Source organism: Caretta caretta, chromosome 14 (genome assembly GCF_965140235.1).
Source record: "Caretta caretta isolate rCarCar2 chromosome 14, rCarCar1.hap1, whole genome shotgun sequence".
In the NCBI taxonomy this organism is placed as follows: Eukaryota; Metazoa; Chordata; order Testudines; family Cheloniidae; genus Caretta; species Caretta caretta.
Window position 1 is genome coordinate 25,292,482 of NC_134219.1, and position 27,747 is coordinate 25,320,228.

Here is a 27,747-nt window from a genome sequence, read left to right on the forward strand (position 1 = left end):
GGGTAAGCAGCTTAGCACTGTATGTTGCTAGCGCCTGTATATGTAGTGGAGTATATTGTGGGAAGGGTTGAAGGTGTAAGTGTGGAGTAAAAAATTCTTTTGCAGGTTGAAGGGGGAGGAGGGGAGAAAGGAACAGGTTGACTCGACGTTCAAGCCATGTCCAAAAATAAGATGCTGACTCCAGCCCAAGGCCACAGCACACAATTGACTCGTGGCTGCCTGCCAAGAAAGACGGGGGCCTGGATTCCAACCCCAACCAGCCATAAAAACAAAGCAGTAAACTAAACAAAACTGCAGGGGAATGCAAAAACTACTAGACAGTAAAGGCTAGCAAGAAGGAAAACAACAGTTTCTTGCATACCTGAAGCCGGTGTGTTTTGGGAAAGTTGAGGGAGCCACAGAAGGCCAGTTTGAACTGGTATAAAAAGCACGGGGGACCGAGGCCCCTGAAATAAATGCCCCCAAAAGACCTCAGGACTTAAAACCCTCCTAAAATCAACAGCGGACCCTGGATGACCTGTGCACAGGACAGAACTCCTGTCCATCTCTCTGCCTCTTCTTATGTTACACCCAGGCTTGGCCAGCCTTGGGTAGTGTGTGTGTGTGAGTATAAAAGTGGGTTAGGGCTTGGGGCACTAATGCTTTCTTCCTTCCTCTGAGTGACGTGGGGAACCCCCAGCACTCTCAGCTGTTATTTTGCTTTATTTTATTAATAAAGCTTTAAAACTTAGATACTTGGTGTGCTCCTTCATCCCCTCCCCCTAACAATCCTGCGGCTTCAGCCTGATCACCTGATGCCTCAGGCAAATCGGTAACATAAATCTGTCACAGTTTTGGTGGAGAATTGTGGAGTGGGGGGCCCTGCAGAGCGCACCAAGTGTTCTGCTCTTGGCATTTCATGTTTGCTCTGCCGGCGCTGTTGGTATTTCATGTTGAGGATTTTATAATTAAAGGTGTGCCTGTTCATTTTTAGTTAGTGAGCCTTTAGAAATAGAGAAAAGCCATTGCTTTTGGGGAATTTTTGTTGTGAGGGGTCACCACTTAGGTTTTTAGATTTTTATATGGTGGCTAAGGTTACTGTTGCTTTTTCACATAAACAGCAATATAGCATGAACAAAATTGTTAGGGTGGCAACAATTGCATACACTTGCCAGTAGTGGCTTTTGGCTTTATTAGTAATATAGCATGACAAATTTTTTTGTTGGCATAGATGCCCTATTTGGACGGCTGTGACAAAGGCTGCTTTTTTCAGATTAAACATGTGCTGCAACTCCATAAAGGAGGAGGCATCTGTCTGGAATACGGCCAGTTGTTCTCGTGTGTGCATTAAGGGCAGGAAAACATTGGGTGTAATTCATGAAAAATTAAACACAACATAGTTAGAGATATTAACTGTACTTCGCACAACCGCGGGCCAATGCACCGAAAGATGTTGTGCCTGAGAGTGTAACAGCAAATTAAGGGGTACCCTGGGACAGGTGGTCCTCCAAACACATGCAGAGGTATTGATAAACATATGGGCTTTAGTGGGGGCCTATTTTTATGCTTCCCCTTTTTAGCAGATGTGCTGACCCACCTTATAAAAGTGGCCTGGAATTGCCTTTTTTTAATATATTATTTGAGGGGGTTTTATAGGCCACAATTGCTAAGTGTTGCCCTTTGCAATTCATATGTGCTGATAGTCAGCAGATATAGTCAGCACATACAGCTTAGCTGTGTCATTGGGGGGCATCACCTCCCACATCTCCCCCCACCAACAGTGGTGGCAAATGTTATCCGCCACCAACTGGGAGGCAGCCACTCAACGCTGGATCCTCCTGAATGCCACCTTGGGGGCTTTAGACATTTACCTGCCCCTAACACGCTTTCAGGTCCCAGCCTTCCTTCCTAATTATACCAGGGGGGCCACCCTCCAACTTGCCCTCCTCAGGCAAATGTTGTCCTCGTCCCTGCAAAAAAGGCGGACCTTAGTGGGCTCCTTATAAAATGGGGCCAATACAACGACCAGTATTTAAAATATTGAGCAAAAAAACATTAAAAACCAAACAATTAGAACAATTAAAAAAAACCATAAAACTGGTCACAAGTGCGGACCTCACCCAGCTTACAGTGGCCACTGCAGCCCTCAAACATACTGCTAAATTGGCCCTCCACATGCAAAATACCTTGCAAAAACTAATTAAAACCATAATTAAAGCCGGGGACCAACTAGCATGGAATTCTGTGTGCTCCCAGCTCCAACAATATTTAACCCAACAAGTCCATAGCATCCAAAAAAATGTGCTCCATAAAGCCTAGCCTGGGAAAATCCATCCCCACTCAGGGACTCCCCGAAAGCAATGGCCTTTTCGCTATGTCTGGAGGGTCACTAACTGGAAGGGCACAGGCATAGCCTGCTCCTTCACGGCCTTTGGTCGCATAAAAAGAGTATGGGCCCCTGCTATAAAAATCCAACCAGGCCTTTAAAAAGGCTGCCTCTAAAACTAAGTGGTCCATCGCAATTTATAAAAAGTGGTGCCCCCCAATGACACAGCTAAGCTGTATGTGCTGACTACGTCTGCTAACTATCAGCACATATAAATTGCAAAGGACAACACTTGGCAATTGTGGCCTATAAAGCCCCCTCAAATAATATATTAAAAAAAGGCAATTCCAAGCCACTTTTATAAAGTAAGTCAGCACATCTGCTAAAAAAAACCCAAACCATCAAAATATACCCCCCCCAAGGCCCATATGTTTACCAATACCGCTGTGTGTGTTCAAAAAACCACCTACTCCAGGGTACCCCTTAATTTGCTGTTAAACTCTCAAGCACAAACTTTTTCGGTGCATTGGCCCACGGTTGTGCGAAGTATAGTTAATATCTCTAACTATGTTGTGTTTAATTTTTCATAAATTACACCCAATGTTTTCCTGCCCTTAATGCAAACCCAGGAACAAATGACCGTATTCCAGACAGATGCCTCCTCCTTTACAGAGTTGCAGCAGACGTTTAATCTAAAAAAAGCTGCCTTTATCACAGCCATCCAAATAAAGCACCTATGCCAACAGAAAAGCGTGTTATGCTACGTTACTAATAAAGCCAAAAGCCACTACTGGCAAGTGAATGCAATTGTTGTCGCCCTAACAATTTTGTTCATGCTATATTATTGTTTATATAAAAAAACCAACAGTAACCCTAGCCACCGTGTCAGAGGAAGGGTAAAAACCTAAATGGTGACCCCTCGCAACAAAATGTTGATTCGGGGTCAAAGGGGGAAATGTCACAACCCAATGCTCCCCCCTCCCCCATGGGGACCCCTGGGTAAGCGGCTTAGCATTGTATGTTGCTAGCGCCTATATATGTAGTGGAGTGTATCGTGGGAAAGGTTAAAGGTGTGAGTGTGGAGTAAAAGATTCCTTTGCAGGTTGCGAGAGGCAGAAGGGGGAGGAGGGGAGAAAGGAATGGGTTGACTCGACGTTCCAGCCAGGTCCAAAGAGAAGACGCTAACTCCAGCCCAAGGCCACGGCACACAACCGACTCTCAGCTGCCTGCCAAGAAAGACGGGGGCCTGGATTCCAACCCCAACCAGCAGTAAAAACAAAGCAGTCAACTAAACAAAACTGCAGGGGATTGCAAAAACTAGTGAGACAGTGAAGGTCAGCGATGGGGAACACAATAGTTTCTCGCATCCCTGAAGCTGGCATGTTTGGGGAAAGCTGTGGGAGGCCAGTTTAAACTGGTACAAAAAGCACGAAAAACTAAGGCCCCTAAACAAAACACCCCCAGAAAACCCCAAAACTTAATACCCTCCTGAGAGCTGAAACAAATCAGAGATCAACAGCGGACCCTGAACAACCTGTGCACAAAACAGAACTCCCGTCCACCTCTCCCCCTCTTCTTCTTACATTACACCAGGACTTGGCCAGCCTTGAGTACTGTGTGTGTAAGTATGAAAGTGGGTTAGGGCTTGGGGCACTAACGCTTTCTTCCTTCCTCTGAGTGATGTGGGGAACCCCCAGCACTCTCTGCTGTTATTTTACTTTATTTGATTAATAAAGCTTTAAAATTTAAACACTTGGTGTGCTCCTTCATCCCCTCCCCCTAACAATCCTGCAGCCTCAGCCTGATCACCTGACGCCTTAGGCAGATTGGGACAGATTTATGTAACCACTGGTTCCCACATGCTTGACAGCAAGTGAAGAATCCTGGTGGTGGTCCTTTGCCCCTCGGGTCACACCCTTCTGGCACCAGGAGGCAGCAGCAAGCCAGTCATTGCTTCATATCTGAATCACAACATGCCAAGGCCACAGCATCTCCACAGCAAGAGGCCAGCCAGGATCACAGGCTTCTTTGTCTATGCTGGGGGCTCCCAGTGCCCTTGGTTCACTCAACTCTCTTGTTCTCATCTTCCTGCAGCTCCTCAAACACTGAAAAGTACAGGGGTGATTTGAATGGCTTGATGTGAAGACAGCTACGGCAGCCTGCAGTTGCTCAGAGGGATTTCATGCATGGAGCTGAATGGTGTGCAGGGCTGCTTTCCAATGGGTTTCCCCAAGTCTTTGTTGTGACCAAGAGCCCTTTAAGATCTGAGTTCTGAGCATGGTAACACATCATGAAACATATGACTGTGTGACAGATCACCTCCTCATGGTGCCACCCATACCTCTGCAATCTGGTGGTAAGGCAATCTCCACTGGAACTGCATCTCACGTTGATCTGAAGCTGCCTGATTTTGCTGACCTTGTGGGCAAGCTGCAAGGCCTCTCTGTCTGTTCTGGCTTTTCCAGTGAGTGTGAAGAGTGGGAAGGGCTTTCAGGAGTGGCTGGGGGCATTATTAGCCCCGTAACTGACATTATGTGAATTCTGAGCATTACTGAAGTATCTGTTTTCAAATCTTTCCTTACTGCACCAAGAGACATTGCAGTAACACATTGTGTACAGCAAAAGAACAGTTTTGTTTCTTGTCACATCCTCCCATCCATTCTAGGGTGCACATTCTGTGGGGCAGGGAATGTGTCTGTATATAACCCGAGGTAATCTAAATAACAATATTAATGGATAATCCTCTTTCTCCCTATCAAAGCACAGGGGCACTATGTGCTTCTCTAAATACTCTTATCTCTAAGCAAAATATGTGACTGTCAGGACTGGAAAATGTGTCCAGTGCCAAGAGACAGAAGATGCTATCTCCTGGCCAGACACCAGCATGGAAGATGCTGCCCTTCCCAGTGGAGTCCCAGGATGTCATCCAGCACACTCCACCTTCCTGGCTGCTTGGGAGGGCGGGCTGGATTGCTGGGGCCTCACATTTTTCTACAGCTCTGGCTGGCAGGTGTCTGACAATTGAGACTGCTCCTCAGTCAGTTTCTCTCTCCTCCATCCCTCGTCTCGATCCCTAGGGTGTAGGTCTTGCTGGAGCCCAGGGCATAACTAATGGTGTGAACCAAAGCTGTGAACCAGAGCAGGCCTGGCCCTGGCATAATAACACCACACTAGGTATTGGCTAACCAAGTAAGCACATTCCTGATCGGAGAGGATGGTGCAAGAACACCCAGAGTTCTCAAGTAACTACGTAAACACATTCTTAAGAGATGGTATTGGGACACACCAACCCCTTCTAGGGCAAGGATGGCATGACAGGATAACTGCTAAGGATGTTTTGTTCAAACTAGTAGGTACAAGGAGAAGGGTGGTAACTAGCAATGTCTGGAGAGTAACACGTAACTTTCTTGTATCAGCATATAAAGGAAGTCATAGGAGGGGCATCTTTATCCAGCCGAGAAGGCAGCACCTTGGTGGAGCCAAAAGGGCATGCAGATCACAGGGAAGAGAGTAGTGGGAGCTAACTTTCTTTTAAAGGGATGGGAGGCCACAATCTAGTGGCTTCACCAGGGGGTTAAATTTCCTGTTTCCAGCCCGTCCTGAGGACATGGCTTTGACAGGCTCGGGTGGGGCTGGAGCCGGAGCTCGGTTCTCTCAGCCAGAAGGATGGACAGGCATGGTCCGGAGGAATTCTTAGGGATTCTGGAAAGGACAGAAGACCCTTATGGCCAGGAAAGTTAAGTCCTCTGAGTTTCTAGGCTGAGAGTCCAGATTTACATCCCCTTCTCACTTTCATTGTGTGTTGTTATTTTTCAGACAATGCAAAGCTAGTTTCCAAGTGTATTTCTCTTGGCAAACATGGGAAGCTAGGACAACCTGTGTTCCTCAACACAACAACGTGCTGTACGGGGGCAGGGACCATTTTAAGTTCAACTGTATTAGTCCAATGTCATGTAAATCCCAACAATGACCGGCAGGACAAAAAATCCTGGTTAGAAATATAATGCCTGAAGTCAAAAAATGTCCTGCATATGGCCACTAAACAAAGCCCTGCACTCCACCAGCTCTCTCTTAATTACAACACCATTCTACATGCTTATTCACTGTTCCTGCTCTCTTCTTACAGTTTTAATTGGCTTCACTATGATTGACTTCGACAAGTGCCTTGAAACCTAATCGTCTATAAACTTTTTTCTCTTTGTAAATAAAATACTGAAATAGATTTAGAAATTACTAGTGACACCCACTGGTGAAAAGACGGAACTGTACAACATTTATGCTAAAAGAAAAGGAGTACTTGTGGCACCTTAGAGACTAACCAATTTATTTGAGCATAAGCTTTTGTGAGCTACAGCTCACTTCAAGCTTATGCTCAAATAAATTGGTTAGTCTCTAAGGTGCCACAAGTACTCCTTTTCTTTTTGCGAATACAGACTAACACGACTGTTACTCTGAAACATTTATGCTAGTTTGCATAACGCCAAAGAAGAGTATGATGGGGAAAGTGTCTAGTACCTTCCGTTCACTGTTTGTTTTAATTATTTCACGTACTTGGCGTACATGAACTCTGAGAGCCAATTTTCCTAATATGGATAGTTATGGTTCTCTGAGATTTTAAATGAATTGTTACCAGTGCTACTACTCAGTTCCCACCCTCGGGAGCACCTGGACCATAAAGGGTTGCTGCCCATACAGAATCTGAGGTACTGCCAACTGCCCCCGGCCTGACCATAGATTTTTGGAGTGGAGACTCCAGAGCCACTCCTGTCAGCTGAAGGAGAAATTAAAGATCCCAAAGTCTCCTTGCTGGAATGTAGGATGTCCCTATGGCAGGAGATCTCATGTCTTTTTGGAAATATTCCTTTGTCTCTAATGTTTCCTAATAAAAATAGTGAGACTAGAATCGCCCTTTCCCAGTGCTGCTGATGCACCTCCTCTTTGCTCCCAGTTTGACAAGGAAGGCACCATTTCTATGCCCTCTTTACAACACAACACAACAGCCAACGTAACTCATCCACTGGCATGAGATTTCGCAGATATATACAAATCTAATGATTAACTATTGTAAGCTTAGTAAAATCGCAAGACAAAATCTTCATTTACAAACAGTTAGAGTTGATGAGAGAAAGCAATGTTATTATCTTTCATATCACTTAAAAAAACCCTACACAACAAACACATTACTATCAAGTATTGAGGAGATGCACACTTCATAAACAACCACCTTACCTCTGACCCAAGGATAGGGTTTTTTCTTAATTGCTTTTTTAAAATGTATTATTTGTGTTTCCTTGATTTCAGAAGCAAAATGTTTCCTTTCAAGTCATTTTGCTAAACTGGAAATATTACCAGTTAACATATTCAACAAGTAAAGAGAGAGAATTTTGTTAAAGCTCTTACAGTTGTTGGTTCTTGAGACTAATTCTGTCAGTGCAGTTTAACAGGAAAGGTGTATAACATTATTCCCGATTACAGTTATGTATGACTGTAGACTAGCACTTCAAGCTGATCAATATATGCAATTGATGTGCACGTATAGGAGGCCAGATTCTGTTCTCAATCCCATTGGTAGAAATCAGGATTACTCGGCTGAAGTTAATGTATCACACGTGTAAGTAAGGGCAGAGCTGGAGCCAGGATTTTTAGGTTTCTTTTCTGGGAGGTTTACATATTGAGTTTACTGAGGAAAGAACTGTATGTAGTTTTGGATTCGAGTGAAGCTTGGGGTGAATGGCTGTGCAATTCTTTATACTTGAAAGGAAGAACGTGTTAGTTTTGTATGTGGGCGGTGAATAATTGTATCATTCCTGCCTTCAAAAACTGAATCTTGCCAAATTTTCAAACAGTGGAGTGTAATGTGACTTCAGCGGGGAAATGGAGGGTGTCACAGCTCTGATCGAGCTCTTGGCCGCTCACTAGACTGCTGTGAGGGAACCCAGCTGCTTTACAGCTCTGGGGGCTGAACAGAGCCAAACCACTATCCCACGTGGGGTCCCTAGCACCTTTCTGAGGTACATATTCTGTGGCAAGCACCACTCCTCAGAGCTGGAACCTGCTGTCCAGTTGCCTCACCTCCGGACTCAGTGCTGGCTCTTCAGACACCCCCATAGCTTCAATACCCCCTTGCAGAACTCCACCCCAAGATGTGAGCCTTCAGGGTTACCTCTTCCAGGGGCCACATGTAGGTGTAAGTGCTTAACACATCCAGGCTTTGCAGAGACAGCCAACAGATTCTTGCTCTTCAAAGCACAAGACACACTCAAAGAGCACAGAGCATTTAGAAAACAGCAAACATCCTAACTGCAGTGCCCCTCACTAGCTCCCGGTTCCCCGGGGAGTCCTTAGGGACCATCTGTGTTTCAGGCAGGTTGGCAGGGTTCCCTCATCAGACTCCTACGTGCTGGGCTACTTCTCCTTTCTCTTGAGCTAGAGAAAAAGGGCATGCAGAAGAGCAGCTCCTCCCTTTTATACCTTCCAGCCCCCTTTGTCAGGGGACATCTTGCTCTGCTTCCTCAGGTGATCACAGACCCATGCCAGCTCACTTTGTTGCCAAGGCGATCCCTCCCTTGACAAACCAGTTCTCCTTTTGTCTAGGTGCATCCTTTGTGAATAGGGGAGAAGCAAGGTTTAACAGCCCTTTGTTGTTAGGCCTCTGCCACTACCCCTGTTGGAACTGCAGTCCAACATGGAGGTGAAAGAACAACAGAGAAGAAAAAAGTCTGCACCTTCCAAATGGAGTTTGCCACTCGGTAAAGATGCATCGAGAGCCCATAACTGCACACAGAATTCACAGCTTGTTCAACCAGACCTCCTGATCCTCACAGAAGGATGGAAAGAAACAGTCATGTTGCAAAAGCTCCCAGAGGAGCTCTATGAAAGTCTTTTCATTTCAAAACATACTTACTGGATTTAAACAAAATGTTCAGAAAACCTTCTAGCTGCTTGTGAGATTTAACCCTAGAACTCTGGAAGTATGAGATGTTCTCTTTCTTCAGGTACAAAGGAATCAGCCTCAGCCTGAGAACGGGACTGTCTGTTTCAGGTGCTCATCTGGCACCCCCTTGCCACAGTATCCGAGCACCTCACAGTCTTCAATGCAGTTACCCTCATGGCACCCACAGGAGAGGGGAAAATGCTGTTATTCCCATTGAACAAATATGGCACAGAGAGACCGAGGGCCCAATTTTTACATCTATGCAGGCGCCTAAAGACGCAAGCATTTTTCAAAGCACCTAGGTACCTAAATCCAATTGATTTAAATGGGAGTTAGGCAACCAGGAGCTTTTGAAAACCCTACTCAGTGCCTATCTACATCTGTAGGTGCCTAAAGACCTTTACAAACCTGGGTTTAAATAGCTGACATAGGCAGGTGTATGGTGGAGCAGGGACCTGAGTGCAAGTTTTCTGCATCCCAGGCTAGCCCCCTAAACCATCTCCTCGATGCTGCTGTGAAATGAAGCCTGGAGCAAACACCACCTCTGCGGCACAGCCAGGACTGGGGTCCTCATGCTCTAGCAACATCGGCTTCCAGCCATTTGAACTACAGAACGATGTGTTTCAGCTCTCCCCTACAGAAATACCTGCATGTCCTTTTCAGCTGCAACCAGCCACACCTATAGAGCTCAATCCCAATGAAGTCAGCAGGAGTCTTTCCAGTGACTTCCAAGGGCTTTGGATCAGGTTCATAGTGCCCAGTCCTGCTTTCACCGAAGGTAATAGCAACACAATTTACACTGACCTCCAAGGGAACAGGAACAGACCCCAGAATCACCACATCCAAAATCATTAACAGCTTTGCTGAATTACAATGTATTTTTTTCAAACATAACCCATGCCTGAGGTGAAAAGGAGATTTAACTATTTGAAGGAGTAGTGACCAGCTGCTTGTCAGCTAAGGCGAACAAAGAGGCATGAGACAAAGGCCAACATTTCAACTCAGGATAATTTTTAAACGACTTGTAACTCAAAAACAGTTTCATGACTTTTCTTCCAACTTTGAACACACATTCTCCTTTGCCTTCCGAGTTAATCTGGCAATTTTCAGCACAAACGAGCTTTCTAACCCAAAGTTATGGGGCTAAAAATAGAGCTTAATAATAGCAGCTATTGCTGTGTTAGGACTAGATTGTCACTTTGCACTGCAACCCTGCGTAAGGGATAGCGTGTAGCTGGTTCCCCCTTGCTGCAGAACGGGGGAAGGGAAGTGATTTGTGCCATCCCGCTCCCCCCTGCAAAACACTCCTTGTGAGTAAATGCTCAGAATGGTCCAGTGCTTAGGGCAGTGATTTAGGAAACCAGGATTCAAGTTTCTGCTTTGCCACATACTTCCTGTGTGATCCCGGGCAGGCCATTTAGTCTTTCTTTCCCTCAGCTCCCCATCTCGGCAATGGGGATAACAGCACGGCCCTGCCTCCCAGGGGTGCTGAGAAGATAAATTAAACCCAGACTGCAAGCGCTCAGACATGACTGGAGCAGGAGGCCACATAAGCACCTTTATGCTTTACCACTTTCTTCCTCTTATTACTCTTTATTAATCATTTCTATTAATTTTTAAAACTGGAAAAAATATTAAAATGTTCATGTGCTTTTCAATATATCATTACATGGAGAAGCAAATACAGCTCTTGTCTTATTAGCATCTTGTCTTTAGTCCTGCAGTTCTGATCTATCACTAACTGCTCAGAAAATTAAATGAGAGAGATAAGAGGCTGTGCCTCTATCATTGTATATGTTCCATATATTGGAAATGCAAATGTGCATAGAACATACCCAGATGTATACAGAGAGTTATGGGAATTGCCACATCATTAGTACAGGAAGTACTGTAAAATTGTTTTCATGACTAAAGTTTGCAGCTATGCAGGAAGTATCATACATTCTGAAATGTTACAAGATGCAATGTACTGTGTTCTTATAGTATACATCTCCATAGCACCTGACAACTTCCATTGCTATGATAAAGTTCCAGCTGTTGATACTCACCAGTCGATTTGCAAGCGAGATGGTGCATGCTGTAGCTTCAGCTTCTTGCTGACATTTCAGTTTGTCTGAAGTAGCCCTCTCAAATTTGGCTGTGAGCTTTGCTAGGTTTTCATTAAGGTGCTGTTGATGAAACAAATCAGAACATCTTCAGCAAAACCCTTTTCATTACGAGACTCCGACAAAATCTGCTGTCACTGCGTGTGTCTCTGCAGGGGTGACACTAGCTAGCCTCTCTCACTACTATTCTGAATGGCCAGTGCAATGAGAGAAGGAAGGATTCCTGCACAGAGCACTCATGTCTGGGTCTCAGACTGCAAGCACTGCCTGCAACATGCATTGTGCTGACCACTTGTAGGAGACCCTCAGCACCAGCAGGATACACCACTTAGGCTCCAATTAGGGTTACCAACCCTCCAGGATTGGCCTGGAGTCTCCTGGAATTGGCATCAATCTCCCAGTGACTACTGAAAACAATCTGGGAGATTTTAATAGGATATTTTAAGAAAATGACATTATGTCAGGTTGTAAAAAAAAAAATCTCCTGGAATAGCTTCAGTCAGAGTTGGCAGCCCTAGATCGAATCCAATGTCTACTGAAGTCAGTTGGGGTCCTTCCATTGACTTCCAGGGGCATTGGATCAGGCCTTTGCAGAACAGCGTGAGAGGGCATGGGAGGAGCAGCATGCTGGGGAACTCCGTTTATGTGACAGGCCACATAATTTGCAAAGGACTGTGGACAGACAGTGCAAAGGCTGTTTATCTTGGGCACTGCAGTGACATGATTTTGGACTAAGGGAGGGGATCACAGGCTGACTAAAGATGGTGGGCGGGGTCCTGAGCTCTGGCCAAGCAGTAATTAGTGTAGCTCAGGAGGAAGAAGCGCAAAAGTGGATTTTAGCAACCTTTGCATTTTCCTGATGTTGTGTGCATTCTGGTGCTGGCCTGCTCCTGAAGGCTGCTCCAAGTTATGCTTGTTGTTCACAGCCCCAAGGGACATTCTAAATGCTGGATGTCAGTCGGACATAAGGGAGTATAAAGCATCTGGACTAGATGACCTCCTGAGGTCTCTTCCAACCCTAATCTTCTATGATTCTATGATCCGGCAGCCAGGAGTGAGAGTGACCAAGGAGCTGCTACAATTACCCTTCTCCTACTGAGGGAGGTCCTTTCTGAGAGTGCCTTAGGACTTTCCATTCCAGAGTGGGGTACCAACCCTCCCCGCTGTACTGGAGAATGGGGCCAATACACACTCCGGTCCAGCTGGGAGGTTTCTACACTTGGGCCACATCCAAGAAGAGCCAACATTTTGGAGGAAGAACAGAGGGAACCAAAATCTGCAGGGTCTCATTGCAGCCGTGCTGCTAGCTGAGGAGGATTCATCACACAGATTTGGTCACGCTCTGCTCTAAGACAAACTCTAACTGCTCCCAAGGGTGCTGGAATCTTTCACTTCTGAGATAAGAGAACCAGAGTTAATCATTGATTTTATCTGCACCCAGCACAAACATCTTAAGGCTAAATGCCTTTAAATCATTTTAACACTGTTTGAACAATGCACTAGAAATAAACTTGAATATGGAATAGGGATTATTGTAGTGGCCTCTGTAACTATGCTCTCAGTTGCCAGTGCCCATATAAAATACAGTCTCTTTCAAACTAGCTTGGCATTAAGCCATATAACTAAAATATTGTTAGAATATTTTCATATACATCTTCCATCTATATGTATAGGTGTATATATATTTTCATATTTATGTGTGTATATCTCTGTTTAAATACACACAGATGCTACACTATTAAATGTTTTATAATGACAGATATGTGTGCGTGTGGATATATGCATCATATTTTTTTCAGAAATTCTGAGCACTGCAGCACATGGGAGCTACATGTGCTCTGTACTTTTGAAAATCAAGTCATTTTCATTCGACCAAAATATGGATTTAAGCACCATGCCACTAGGCAGGCCAGATTCTCAACAGGCATAATTCTATTTAAATCTGTGGAGCTACACCAATTTATGCCAGTTGAAAGTCTGGTAAAATATCAGCATTCACCTATAAACATGATTGTATAGGTATATATTACTATACTACACATTTAATAGCATAGCATTGTACATATGCAAATAAAAAGTAATTTAAAAAGTTAAGGTTGAAAGCATGTTTCAGTGGAGTATTACTAATACACCAACACGGTTGCACTTTCTCTGCAAAAATCCTACATCTTTAAAAAAAGCTCAAACTTGAAAAAGTGTAAATAAAACAACAGTGAAGGGTGCTCCTTGTTTTGATCTGCAGGCAGTGAAATTATCAGAGATGGCTCTAGATTTTATATACTTTGAATTGAAGGGGTAGCAAGGATTTCAAAGGTACTAATCCTCTGGATGCATTAAGTAATATCAGAGTATTATGTTTTCGAACAGTGTAATGTTTTGGTGAAACAAAAGTATTTTTTATTAATTACATTGGAATAATTGTTCTGTTTGATGTTACGAGGTGTTTCCATTACAAGGGACTGTGGGTTGGTACACCTTGCAAGTTTGTATTTTTATCTCAATTAACGATTGGTGTAGCAACTAGAACACACAGATTTTTTGTAATGCGTTATGGTGTAGTATTATAGCATATTGACGAAGTATCTTCTGAACAAGAAATAGGATTCCATAACTACCCAGGAATATGTTCTTTTGAAATTTGCAAATTTGCAGATTTGTGGTGTGTAGGCTGGATGGGGTGATAATGAGTGATGCAGGGTTATAGGAGCCAGGGACTGGCTGTATACTTTACCTTCTAGGCTCACTTCCAGACTTTTCAATGGTAAGGATTTTTAAAGGGTATGGAATTTTTGGAATGGAAGGATAATTCTGAGGAAGAAGTGGGGTGGGAGCTGCTCTCTATTAAAATGTATTTTTAACCATCTCTCTGTCTTTTAACAAAGTTTTTTGCTCAGGGATTTTCCTGGATTTTTAATGAGTGACAAAAGTTTAAATGGAGATGGAATATAAAATATCCCAGTTAGAAGCCCAGCTTTGACAGTTCTTTTGCGTCTTACTAAAGTGGAGTTGTCTTCTTGCAAAATTTAACAAGGGCACAGGTGGTGTGTTGGAGACAAGAGAAGAAAAACAGTCCTAGTACATTTTTTTAAAAAGCTCTCTAAAACTTTCTCCAGTTTTTGTTTTCTGTAATATATGTAGTAGATATAGAACATATGTGGTGTGGTGTGTGATAAAAGGGCATTCCAAACTCATGCTTGATAATAATTCTAACAGTTTAGGCGAGAATAATGAGAGGTAAATACTGAGCCTTTCTATTGAGGAAGAAGCAAACCTGAAACAGAGCTAAGCGCCCTTCTCTAGAAAGCAGGGAAGTCTCCAAAAGTCTAGCAAGACCAGATAAAGGACCACAATCTGCCCAATCCTCAAATCCACTCTTTCAGAAATACAAGGTACCATAAAGAAGCCCTTCCAGATGCTGAGGGTTTCCCACTGAGCAGTGGCAGCTCCCAGTGAAGTGCATGCATGTGTCATGTGTCTTAAACTTACAGCAATTTTGGCTTTGATGTTAGCCAGCTTCTCCTGCGCAGCAGCCAGTTCTGCGTTGGCTTTGTTCAGAGCCTGTCGCTTGGGCTCTACATCACAGTACACCTCATAGAACCTCACAATATTTATGACCCAAGAACAGAGACCGGCAGCTGCATAGGACTTGGAGGTCACAAACTCAGGGTTAAATTCTGGATCCTGTAAGTACGGCTGAATAGCTTTGAGACAGTTCTCATGGATATTCTCCTTATCAAAGTGGATTAAGGAGTCCAAGAAACCATCTACTCTGGCCATGGAAACCTTAGCTGCTTTCCAGCTCCTGTCCTTGGGAACCTTTCCACCTGGAGCCATGAGTACCATCACAGCAGCAGTGACATTGCTGACAGCAGAAGGCGGTGATCCAAATGACTTCAGTTCTGTCAGATTGTTCTGAAAAGGGAAAACAAGGTTGTTAGGTGAAAATGAATGGGTTTTCTTTTTACTTAGCCACTAATGGAGTCGGGCTCCCAAGTTATCAATCTGAGGGAGTAGCTTTGAAGCCTGAAGCAGCACTCTGAATTTTAAATATTATGACTCATCCAACGTAAAGCAACGAAACCCCCTAGTGGCACCACAGCCTCCACTGGTTTGTTACATGTGCATCAGTCGTGTCCCTTCAGCACTTCAACTAATTCTCAGGCCATTAAAAATGCACAATTATTGCAGATTTATCCCATATGAATATGACAACAAAAAGCTTCATGCTTCATGAAATTAGCCAATTATCTTCATATAGAGATGGGCTTTCAAAAACAACTTTTAATTCAGAATGCAGATCAATGGGGCTGCTGTCCGCCTGAAACTCACTAACTTTAGTTCAGTGTTATACTAACTGTGTTGAATTCTGTTTATCCTGCTAATATCAATTCCTAGTCAGAAACAACAGAGAAATGGCAGTCCCTCCCTAGGTTGAAAACCAAAATGTTTTGATTTGGAAGTGGCACTGTGGTGCCTCATCAAAGTTGTATTTCAGGTACCTCCTGTCCCCACTCTCCTCTATGGGCTGGGCTCCCCAGCCAGACATCAGCTCCCTTTTTTAAAAGTTAGATTGTAGCCGTTTGGGTGCAGAGGAAAGCTTGGGAATGTGAAGCCCAGTGTGACCTAACAGCTCAGAATGCAGAGGGAAAGAGTAAGAATCCAAAATATTATTTAAAAATTATTACTTATTAACCAATAATTATGAATGTTAGGCTCCTGACTCATCATTTTTGAATGCTTGGCGTTAGAAGGGGGGAGGGGCACCACAACTAAAAAAATGCTCAACTCAGTTCGTTTGAAACTCAGAAAAGGTCCTGGTTTTGTAAGAGCACTGGGGGGAAGCGTGATGTTGGTTCTCCTTGTATCTGAAACATCCAACCCATTCAGATACAGAGAAAAACTGACACTAAGATTTCCAAAGTTGCCTAATTCTGACGGGAACCGGGAGCCCACATCCATTCGATGGTATTGAAAGTTTGAGCCTGAAATGATGACTGCACAACCACCCTGTGCTGCTGGTGTACCAGGGATCATTCTGCACAGAGCTGTTGCTCGACACAGTACAGGCACCATGGGGGAGGCACGTATTCAGCAGGGCCTGGAGTTAGGCCTAATTAGCTATTCTGCCAAGGATCTGTCATACCCAGCAGAGAGAAAACACAGGCTTTGTGCTGACACCCACCAAACATGGAATCCCTGACAGAATGAGCTGTGCTCTACAGCAGAGATGCCTGCTTTCCTAGCTTATTTGTATGTTTGCTCGGGTTACCCTCTCCAACTGCACAGACATCTCATATCCGTGGAGAACATTCACTTTGTACGTGAACTGGAGGCAGAGGCACATGTGAGAGGTACAAAGAGGCTGAGAGATGGGCTTCCCATTGAGCTCTTTGCTCAGATTCAACAAACCAACTCCTAAATTGGCACCGACAGCTGCATTCTGACATTTGCAACAGCATGACAGGCACAGCAGCAGGAGAGAGACATGCTAGGGGGTTGACGTAAACTAGATACATTTGTTTTTCAGCACTCCCAACAGCCATGCATCAGTGAAAGAGGAAAGCCCCTCTAGTAAGGGAGCTCTAACTAGAGCTGCACCTATCTCCACACGGAGACCCTGAATATGCAGCTTTCCAGATGTACCATTTTCCTATGCACTGGAGGGGCCCAAATGTTAGCTACTAGCCAAGATCACCACACATCTGTACACAATGGAGCAGACTGTCTTCACAGACTGCAGCTCCCAGCTTCTACACTCCATTTTGATCCATGTGCTTCTCTGTTCAAATCAAGATGGGATTGTATGGAGGGACCTACAGGCCTTTCCCAGTACTATAGGTGGCTCATAGACTCACAGTGGCTGCTGCTATGGACTGCACGGCACAAGCTCCGGGGTGACATTTGGTGCATGGATGGCACTTTGGCCACCTGTGTTCTGAAATCACCATTTTGTTGGCGCTTGCGGCAGTCTAGAAGCAGGGGGTGGCTACTGCATAGGCTGCAATAAGACCAACACTGTCCTTTCAGCAGCCCCTGTCATTGCTGCAACTGGCCATTATGAGGTTACACGCAGGATGTGACGACAGCTGGATGTTTGCTGTATGCAGGGGTGTAGCCCCTTGGCAAAGGGCGTGAGTGCCATTTCCTTCTGACCACAGAAGCCTTGGTACCAGCTACTCTCTACCAGCAAGGAGCTCCACAGACAGAGGCTGCCCCAATGCTGCCTGTGGGGGTGCTCAATGAGCACCTCCCCCATATAGACACAGGCCACTGCTGAGTTTCAGACTCTATGACATGTCTGCCTTGGAGTGATTTAGTTATAAACAGACACTACTATAAAGACCTCCACATTCTTCTACGAGGTGGGAATAGTTTTAGCTTGATAATTAGCTAATAGTAAGACACTGTCTGCATAATCCACAATAATGCGGCTTTTGCCCCCAGAACCACCCACCAACTCAATACCTTAAAAATCTATCCTGTGTGTAATAGACACTGCCAATGGCACCAGCACAAGTGCAAAAAAGCAGCAGGGACCAGGGACTGCACCTTGCTTAGTGCCTATATATGACCAGGCACGAGTCAATTGTTGTACATTCATCTCGCCACTTAACAGGGAAAGACAAAAAGAAAAGCTTAAAATACTAAAATTACAGAAAGAGCTAAATCCTTTCGGCAGCATGTACACTAACTGCTCTCAGAGCTGCTCAGTCCCTTGAAGAAAACGGAATGGTTAGAAATTAGTTCAGTGGCAACAAAGAGGATTATTTTAAGCTCTGGATTGATAATTCTTCGATAACAGAACAGAAAGGGAAATCTATCTTGATTTAAGTGGCGTCCTAGGAGAGGGAAATACACAGACTTCTAGAGGTTTTATTTGATAGTATATGGAAGACACTTATGGACTATATTCAGGTCGAGGAGCATGATTTATTAACACAGGGGTAAAATGTATAATTGGTATATACAATGTTATGTGTTTGGGAAGTACCTGTCAAATAGTGAATGATACTACAAAATACAATTAATCATTTTTAATTAATTATTATTATTATATTCACTTTGGTATCATCTGGTTAAAACTCTCTATGAATTAATGATGGCATAATTTTGCTAGGGACTTTGCTAAAGCCAATTCAGATACAGTGGTGATAGGCAGTAGTAAAAAACCCTACAATAAATAGATAAAGACCATATGCTGTCTTTGATCTTTGTGAGAAACAACCTCTGGCAACAATGAGAGAGCCCTCTGCAGACTGAGGAGCAGATAGAGTCCTACACTTATACCCCAGCCCATAGATCATATTTAAAATGGAATTTATACCACCACCCCCCCCCCGCACCCCACCAACCCTCTCCACAGTCAGTTTGATCCCTGGAAGAAATCGTCCTAACAACACTTCCACATTCATGAGAGTTGAATAATCCCTTTTTTAGCAAAGTCTTTCTGAAATCGAATGCTTTCATGTATTGGCTTGTTAAGAACAAAGACATCAGTTTTGAGACTACAAACCCACAGGATTCAGGTTTTTTAACTCTAAATTAGTGAAAACATTCCACAGCTGGAGTAGAAATGTGAGGCTGCAAGAGCACATGCCATCATGTTCAGCAGCAGGACTTTCCTGTCACCGGGGACATGCATCCCGCCGCTGCGGGGAGTGAGCCCCTGACTCTGAGTTACTAGGGAAAAATATAGACTGTAATGTTGTTACACTGTAGAGGTTAACAAGCCTGTTACCACCTTAATTGTCTTCCCATTTTTGCCTGTGAGTTCCCCATGGTCCTAGAAAGTCAATATCATCATCATGGCAAATCCCAAAGGGACAGCCTCCTTGCCTACCGAGCACTTGCCTACCGAGCACTACCCGCATTGGTCTCTAGCTAGGGCCTTAAGGTGGTTTGACTGCATAGCCAGTTTCTATCACTGGTGATCTTATCGCACCGCTGATGCTTTTGGCAGCCACATGATTGCCAGCCATGCAGGGGGGTTCCTTGCTAAATACATTTCGTAATTTGTTGTGTATTCCATCCTAACAGCATGTCCACACTAAGAAAGCCCCCAAAATCAATGGAAGCAGTTGTTACACAAATATCCTCAGTTCTGACCTTCCCTAAAGGTTTCTAACTCTCCCACTTCCCACCTTGCCAGCTGCCACATACTTTACTGGGCTCCTTGTCCTGCCAGGAGCGTGGGACTCATGGCTTATGCAAAGATACTGATGGTGTCTCCCTACCAGTTCCCAGTAAAGGACATGTGACACCATACAGCATGGGGCGGGTGTCTCTTTCCAGGAAGACAGCTGTAATGCACCTGATGCCCATCATCCAGCGAACAGGGAATCCCACTCGTCTACCTGAGCCCACTTTTCCCACAGAGCAATAGAAGAGGCTGGAATGTGCCTCGGGAATAGTTGGGCTGTTCTGTTCGGCTCTATTGCGGAGCTCGTGCAGTTACAGGCTGGGTGATGTCACATATCCTTTGCTGGGGATTAATGGGGAGGCTTCATCTGTACCTTGGCCATCCTGAACTCACCCCCTGTGCTGCACTGCATTGTCCGCGTACAGCAAGGCACAGGCATTGCGCAGACATGGCGATTGTTCTCCTGTAGCTATTTGCTGACTGAAAATGAGCCAGAGGCACCTGGCCATAAAGGGAAAGGAAATGTATCCAAACAATTACTATTAGCCTCTCACTATCAGACCATCTATATTTCTTATTGCCTTCTACTCTACAGTGTTACTTATGGCTTCATCCATTACTGCTGCATTTAACAGTAGAACATAAATACATCTATATTACTGGTCGGTATGAACACGTCAGGAGAGTTGATTCTTCATGTCAGCGGACAGATCAAGCTCTCAGAAGCATCTTGGAGCAGCAGGTGAAAGAAGGACATGACTTCTGGCACTCTGGAAACACTGCTTCACAGGTCTCTAGAAACTCCAAGCCTTCTCGAATGAGTTACTCTACAGTGTCAGCAGGAAACTAAAATTGATGAAGGGGTAAATATTTTCCCTGTGTTGTTGTTTGTTTCCAGGCCCAGGAACCGAAGCAGACACATCAAAAATGTTGCTATGCCTCTCCTGAATGGCAATCACCTGGAAAATTTGTTCCCTAAACTGACACATTTGGGTTGTGCCTCTTGTTCTGCAGATATGGAGGCAATTCTGACCTGTGCAATGGACCTGGACACTTCTCTTCTACCCATGCACCAGAGGCTTGATCCTGCAAGATGCTGAGTGCCTCCTGATAGGTGCTGAGTGCCCTCCCTTCCCAGTGATGTCAAGGAGGTGAGGGTGCTTAGCAGGAGTGCCCGGTGCCTTTCAGCGTCTGGCTCCAGAAGACAACTTCCAAAGCTTTGTTGAACAATAAATTCTTAGGAGCAGATTAAATATGAACAGACACTGCACTGAGCTGTTATGACTTTACCTGGACTCAGCAAGGCTGACAGAGAGACCTGCAGCACTCGGCTCAGGACGGGTGGAGGTGGCAGCGATCAGTCCCAGAATGGATTCAGCAGGTGACCAATTCTCCATTCCAGATCCTGATTCTCTCCCCAGTCTCAAGACATTTGGGGTTAGCAGGCAGTAATGGGGAAGGGACAAGGAGTGGTGAAGGAAGAAATCCCTTACCTCAAAACAATCCACTTTGGGATCCCCCATCCCCCGCCTTAGGAACCTTCCTGCCAAAAGACGTGCCTGCTGAGGGTCAAGGGTGGGCCTTTGTAACTGTTCTCTGTAAGTTCTGTGTCTAGGATATATTGCCCAGCTCCTTATCTGTCTGCACCACAAGCACCCGCGGGGGCAGGCGAAAGGGAAAAAGCAGCGAGAGGAGTACCATGGACACAGTGTGCTCCAAGCTCCTGTCTTCATCACGTCTACTGCAGTAATGCTGAGGAGCCATCCGAGAACTGGGCCCCATTGTGCCAGGTGCCATACAGGGTAGTAAACAGTCAGTCCCTGCTCCAAACAGCATACAGTCTAATAGTCCAGACCAGATGCTGGCGGGGGGAAGGAGGGGAGAACACAAACAAGCAGAGTGAACACAAGCAGCAAATGCTCACTGCACCTTGAGTGATCCAACTCGCGGGACACTTGGGGCCATTTCCCCTTTTCTGCTCTTGCAAACCCTGCCTGGCACAGGAAGGGGGTCAGGGGCCCTAACCGACCCTGCTGCATAGACGATCTGCGTTGGTGGCCCAGGGTACAATTATCCTAAAGGGGGCGGGGGGTGTCACACCTATGACTTTAGTGCTAACTTGCTGTGTGATCTTGAGAAAGACACTCAACCTCCGTGTCTCAACTTCTCCAACTGGACCAATGCAGTCAGGGAGCTAGGCCTGGCGTGTTAAGACAGCACATCCTCAGCACTCACGTGCTTGACGCTGCGAGCTGGGCTGGGGCGCAAACGGCCATACAAAGCTTCACCTACACAGTTCTGGCTGTGTTGGGCTCTTTCTGGTTACCTTTTAAAGGGACTTAGGGAGAGAAAACTCTTCCTGGAGAGAGTGGAGAGGCCACCACTGTACATTTCAGATTGTACAAGTATCACAAAGGCGTTTGACACATACAGCACTGAACATTACAAATTACAGCGCCCATCCCTTCAGCCCTGGGGCAGTTATCTGGAGACATCCTGCACTGTGCTGATTGGGCATGGGGGAGACACAAGCTGAAGCCACGGAATAGCCCTGCTGTCACAGTTCCTGCACTGTGTAGCCTGTGAGCTCAAGCATGAAGTAACAGAGGAGCGACTCTAAACTTGGTGTAGAATGAAATACTGGCAGCATTCCTGACAGCCACGGTTACCTCCCAGGCAAGGCTGTTTTATGAGTTTTGTGCAAAATTTTACCAGGATAATAAGAGTTTGAAACTCCAGCTAAAATGTTCTGTTTTAAGTGAACTGGAGAAAAATCACACAAAGTAGATGGATTATAAAACACATCTAATCGGTATTTCAGGTGTCTTACAGCTCCTGCTGTGCTGACTGTGCACTTGCATAGAAATAACCTGGGAGCAAACAGCTAGAGCTGATAACATCTTTTCAATTAAATGAGATGTTACAGCAATTGCAACAAGATCAGGCCTCATCCCTTGCCAGCAGCCTGATCCATGAGAGTCATCATGGAGCAAAGCAAGACAAGGATTGGCAGAAATGGTGACAAAAGCAGCTTGCCTTGGGAGAAAGCAAGACTAGTGTGCTCAAGGGTGCTCTGTCCCATGGGGGAGGATGTGTTCCAGATCCCTCTCTGTGCACAATCCATGGAGGATATGAATCTGTTACAGCCCCAGGTAGAGAGCCATGGTGCAGGTTGTAGCAGCTTATGCTTTTAGCTCTGAAGGTTGGTGGCCCAATCTCTGGTGTGTTAGCCAAAGTGGAGGCCATGCCACCTGCTGGCTGCTATGGTAATTGATTTGCATGGCAGCTCCCATGCAGGAGTTCGGCAGGCACAATGCTGTGTGTTCCTAGGTGCTACGATAATATAAACAATAAGGTATAAAACGCTCAGTGGCAGAGGGCAGTGTCTAGTGGCTGAAATCTGCTGCTGTTCTCCAGGTACACAGTAGGTGGTGCCTCCCACACAGATAGCATCCCTCCCTCCCTCATGATCAATTGCCAGGCCAGACCTTTCTTTGCTAGCAGTCGTCTGAGCTGCTGATGTACAATTAACTGGCCAGCAGTACCTGCATGCTTTCTGCACCCTGCTACTCCTGACAACCATGCTCCTGCCCCCTGCCTGCGCTCCTGATGACTGAAGTATAAGTTAGTCCTTGGAAGCTCTGCAGCAAGACCCTCATGCCTGGCCCTCCTCACCCCTGATCAATCCAGGCCCTGGTGCCTGGCCCATTCATATGCAGCCCTAGCCCCATCTCCCTCCATTATGCACCTCACTCATAGAATCATAGAATATCAGGGTTGGAAGGGACCCCAGAAGGTCATCTAGTCCAACCCCCTGCTCGAAGCAGGACCAATTCCCAGTTAAATCATCCCAGCCAGGGCTTTGTCAAGCCTGACCTTAAAAACCTCTAAGGAAGGAGATTCTACCACCTCCCCACACTCCACCTCTGCAAACACAGGGCCAGTGCTCTGTTGCGTTCTGCTCCATTATGCTGCTCGGGCAGCAAGATGGGCCATGGAGAGGAGAGAAATAGCAGCCCCTGAGGAGTACCAGGAATGTCCCTGTCCCCCTGCTGCCCTCCAGGGCTTTAGCACCACAGCCCGAGTACTTTACAGCAGTACACCTGCTGTGGGAGCAGTCCAGTGCATCGCTCCAGCTGCCTGACTGCAATTCCACTGAAATCTAACCCAGCGGCCCCTCTGTACCAATATGGGGCCGCTGGGCCAAAGTTCAGTGAGTGGTTTTGTGCCCTGGAGCCCAGGGAGTTTGTTACTGCATGGCAGAGAGCAGGGAGTCCTCTGAGAACTCAATTCCTGGCAGCACTTGCAGCATGGATAAGAGAAAGGGGAGACTGCCCTGCCAACGGAGACCCGGGTCCCTGTGGGAGGAGGGGTGGATGAGTGGGGACCACTACCAGGCAGGGGGGACTGGAATTTCCCCTCTGCCTGAGGAATATCTGAATTGGCACCACCATATGCCGGTGGAGCGGCCGTGCGTCGGCTCCGCTCCTGGCCCTGGTGGGGCAGGGAGAGCGACGTGGAATGGGCCAAAGGCAGAGGGGTGTGTAGTCAGAGCACAAGAACTCCAGCTATTCTCTGCTTCCCATGGCCAATAAGCAGGTGTCACTTACAGCAGCCTGGAGATGGCTCTGAGTTATACCAGGGACCAAACAGCCCCAGAACAAGGAGCACATAGCACAGACGCAAAGGAACTTGGGCTCCAGCATGTGTACACCCGCCTGTGATTCCCTTGCATGGTGAGCTGTGATGGCTGACCTCAGAGGCAAGGCCCTTATGGGGCTATGTCTCCAACAATCCAATCGTAACTGTGCTGGCTCAGACAGCAGGAGATACTGTGAGTGCCCTGATGCTTGCCCCATACCTTATTGAGTGTGTTAAGAGCTGCCTGGGCAGCGGCAAGGGCTGGTTCGGCTTTAGCCAGGTCTTCCTCGCAGTCCTTTTGCTTCTGCTTGACCTCCTGGGTTATCAGCGCCACCTTCTGCTCCTCCTCATCAGCGATGGCTTTCTCCGTGCTCACCTTCTCCGTCTCCACACCAACCACCTGAATCAGCTTGTCAGCATCTTCATTCTTCTGCTTCAGCTCAACTTCCTGGGCTGCCAGCTTGGCTTTCAGGCCATCTACCTACAGTGGGAGAAGCACACAGGAAGGGCGTGAACCCAGCAGGCTCCAGTGAAGCATGTGGAGAAGAATTATATAAGCAAGAGAGTGCAGTAAATGGATGGTGGATGGGCCGCAGCCGGGGAAAGGGCAATGCACGGATTGCCACATGGCTCATCCAGTCGCATAGCTCATCTCCAGCAGTGGCCAGCACCAGCTGCTCCAGAGGAAGGTGCGAGAAACCCTGCAGCTCTTTGCAGGAGGAACAGGTAAATCACTGCCCCACTGAGGCAAAGAGCTGAGCAGACCCACTTGTCCACAACGAGGAGAGGAGCCCAAGCTTTAGGTGAACACCCTAAAGTTCAGATGCTTCACTAAACAGGCTTCACTGGATTCTCGCCACACAGCCAAATGGCCCTGGCTCCCCCTGCCTCTTGCTGTGTGCTTGTGGCCCCCTCCCCGGGGGGGTGTCAGAGAATGGCCAGCAGCCCTCCCCAGACTCTCTGGGGAGAGGAGGACTGCGCCTCTTCTCCTGACAGTGTTCTGTAGGGCACCTCTTTTGGCTCCTCAGAGAGGTTACCCCATTGAGACGCTCTCCCTGAGGCATCACTCCCCATGGCTTTGGGTCTCCCTCTTATTAGGCGTTTCCCACTAATAATAAATTGCTGCCTTCCCCCCTGGGTCTCCCATTCTCCCAGGTCTACCACCGCCACGGCTGGAGAGAGAGGTGGCTGGTAAGGCTCCTCCTCAGCTCTCCCCTTTCCTCCCTCCTCTGCCCTGACTCCCTGAGAAGGGTGAGCGAGAGCAGAGGAACATAAGGTTGCACCATCCACAAAGGGAGTGAAGCCCAAGAAGCTCAGCAGAACAATAGCTCCTAGTGCTAGCAGGACAATGCTGTTGGGCAGTCCTTTATCCTTTACTCCAAGCTGCCGGGAACACAGACTGGGGGCAATCCTGGCCACCCTGGGCTGCTGGCGTGTGAGTAGTGTCAATCCCAGGAAAGATACAGCCAGCAGGGTGCTCTCGCCAGCCCTGGCTCCCTCCACTATCCTGTGGACATGGAATATACAACTGGAAACCAATGCCCACATCATAAGGTCCAGTTGCTGTTCTGAGCAGGATCCCACTGGTAGGTGACTGAAAACTTACATTGTATTAATTAATTAATTATAGCATCTAGGATCCCTGGTTCTGGAGCAGTAGCCTGTTGTGCTAGGAGCTGTGCAAACACCTAACAAACAGACAGCTCCCATCCAAAGAGTTTACAATCTAAGTCTGAGATAAGAACTGATAGGTGGAGACAGACAGAAGAGGGAGCACAAGAAAACGACACATTGCCAGTCAGCGTGACAGGCAATGGTCTCAGCACTCCAGCAGCCTAACCACTGTCATGGTTTTTGTAAGCACCATGACAGGAAGGGCAAGTTTTGAGGAGGAAAATGAGGTGATTTTGCAGATATGCTCCTCCCATTGCAGAACAAAATATATACCCAATTCGATCCCCGAATCTACCTGTGAGCACAACTTATGATCAGCTCTCTCTTTCAGCAGCTTATGCCACCACATTCCTGGGAAATACAGCACGTCTGTGCAGTGCAGGTGTGCTTCATGACAGAGGCAGCGTGCCCTGCAACCCACACCGCGCATGCTAGGTGAGACCATTTCAGCCTGGACATTTACAGACCGGAACACAAAACACTTTTCAGCCTTAGTGATTTAAATTAATATTCACTCATTTTCTCTCTGAAATTACCAACTTCAATGAATATACACAGTCACTTACTCCCTAGACCTCAGAGAACAGTTTGTCATGCAGTCTACCCAATGAAAGACTGTTCATAACACCTGGGGTACCTCTTGACCTGTGTAACAATACTTAATACAATACAAGTCAGACCTTAGCTTTTGCTAATAATTCAGGGGTTCTCAAACTGGGGGTTGGGACCCTGCAGGGGGTTGCAAGGTTATTACATGCGGGGTTGCAAGCTCTCAGCCTCCACCCCAAACTGTGCTTTGCCTCCAGCATTTATAATGGTGTTAAAAATATAAAAAAGTGTTTTTAATTTATTGGGGGGGTCACACTCAGAGGCTTACTATGTGAAAGGGGTCACCAGAAAAAAAAAGTTTGAGAACCACTGTAATAATTCCATTTTCATAACAGAAAAGGGAACACAATTTTTAACGCAATGTAATCACATAAGCTGCAGCTATTGGCATTTTGGATTAGCTGCAAGCAGAGGCTGTTCCTAGAACACTCTTTGTATTCCCATGCTGAGCAGTTGATCCATTTTCACCTCCTGTTGTTCTGTTGTAGATGGCTGTTTCCACCAGCACAAAGAGGAGATTGTAAATCAAAATGACTCTGAGCTTGCTGGGGTACAGAATCGCTTCAAGCAGCAAACTGAGCAGCATCTTTTTGTTCGTTGTTTAAATCTTCTGAGATTTGGAAAAATTGAAGTGTGAGGTTTCGCTGATTGCAGATATGGCCTATGACCTCCTGCCCAAGATAAGTAACACTATACTCGATACATGTGTGAATAGAAGCTTTATGTGGTTTAAATGGCTATGACAAGACAAACAAGGGATTAACCTGCCAGGGCTACACAAGTCTTACAACAGCTATATAAAAGGAGTGTATGTACACTCAGTTACACCACCTCTTGTGAGAACATTTCCAGACAAAATCTGCCTTAAACTGGAGTAAAGGCTGAGAGCACACAGAACTAATTGAAGGGCAAAACCTTTGCAATAACAAACGCAAACAGTAGAAACCCAGGAAATTCAGAGTTACGATTACACTCAAAAGAAACACAAAAAGTTGAAAGCATGAAAGGCCATTCTACATAAGGCGAAGGGTGTGTTTTAACATATTAGTTAACGTTAAATTCCTAGTGTAGACAAGGCAAGTTGTTGTTTTAATGTGTTAACTGGTTGCAGTGAACCCACAGTCTTCCCATAGAGTTTACCTTGTATGGCTAACACAGGGGTCGGCAACCTGCAGCTCTGGAGCAGCATGTGGTTCTTTGGCTGCCCCCTGGTGGCTCTTTGGCAGCCCCCTTGCTGGCAGCCATTTTTTGAGAGGGTGTGAGGTGCAGCTCCCGTCCGGCAGCGCAGCAGGGCTCTGACCCCAAGCCACTCCTGGAAGAGGTTAGCTCCTGGCACGTC

The 27,747-nt window shown here is 46.1% G+C and overlaps 1 protein-coding gene across 3 annotated transcripts in view; it reads right to left on the bottom strand.

The window, feature by feature from the left end:
• The window catches only part of DNAH9 (dynein axonemal heavy chain 9), a 402,358-nt gene that overhangs the window by 165,683 nt on the left and 208,928 nt on the right, over positions 1-27,747 (bottom strand). For all 3 annotated transcript variants that reach the window (XM_075119375.1, XM_048817608.2, XM_075119376.1), the window contains 3 exons: positions 24,346-24,606; positions 14,831-15,256; positions 11,288-11,407 (listed from right to left, as the gene is read on the bottom strand). In XM_075119375.1, coding sequence (XP_074975476.1) covers positions 11,288-11,407; positions 14,831-15,256; positions 24,346-24,606 — 807 coding nt within the window. The remainder of the gene's footprint in view (positions 1-11,287; positions 11,408-14,830; positions 15,257-24,345; positions 24,607-27,747) is intronic.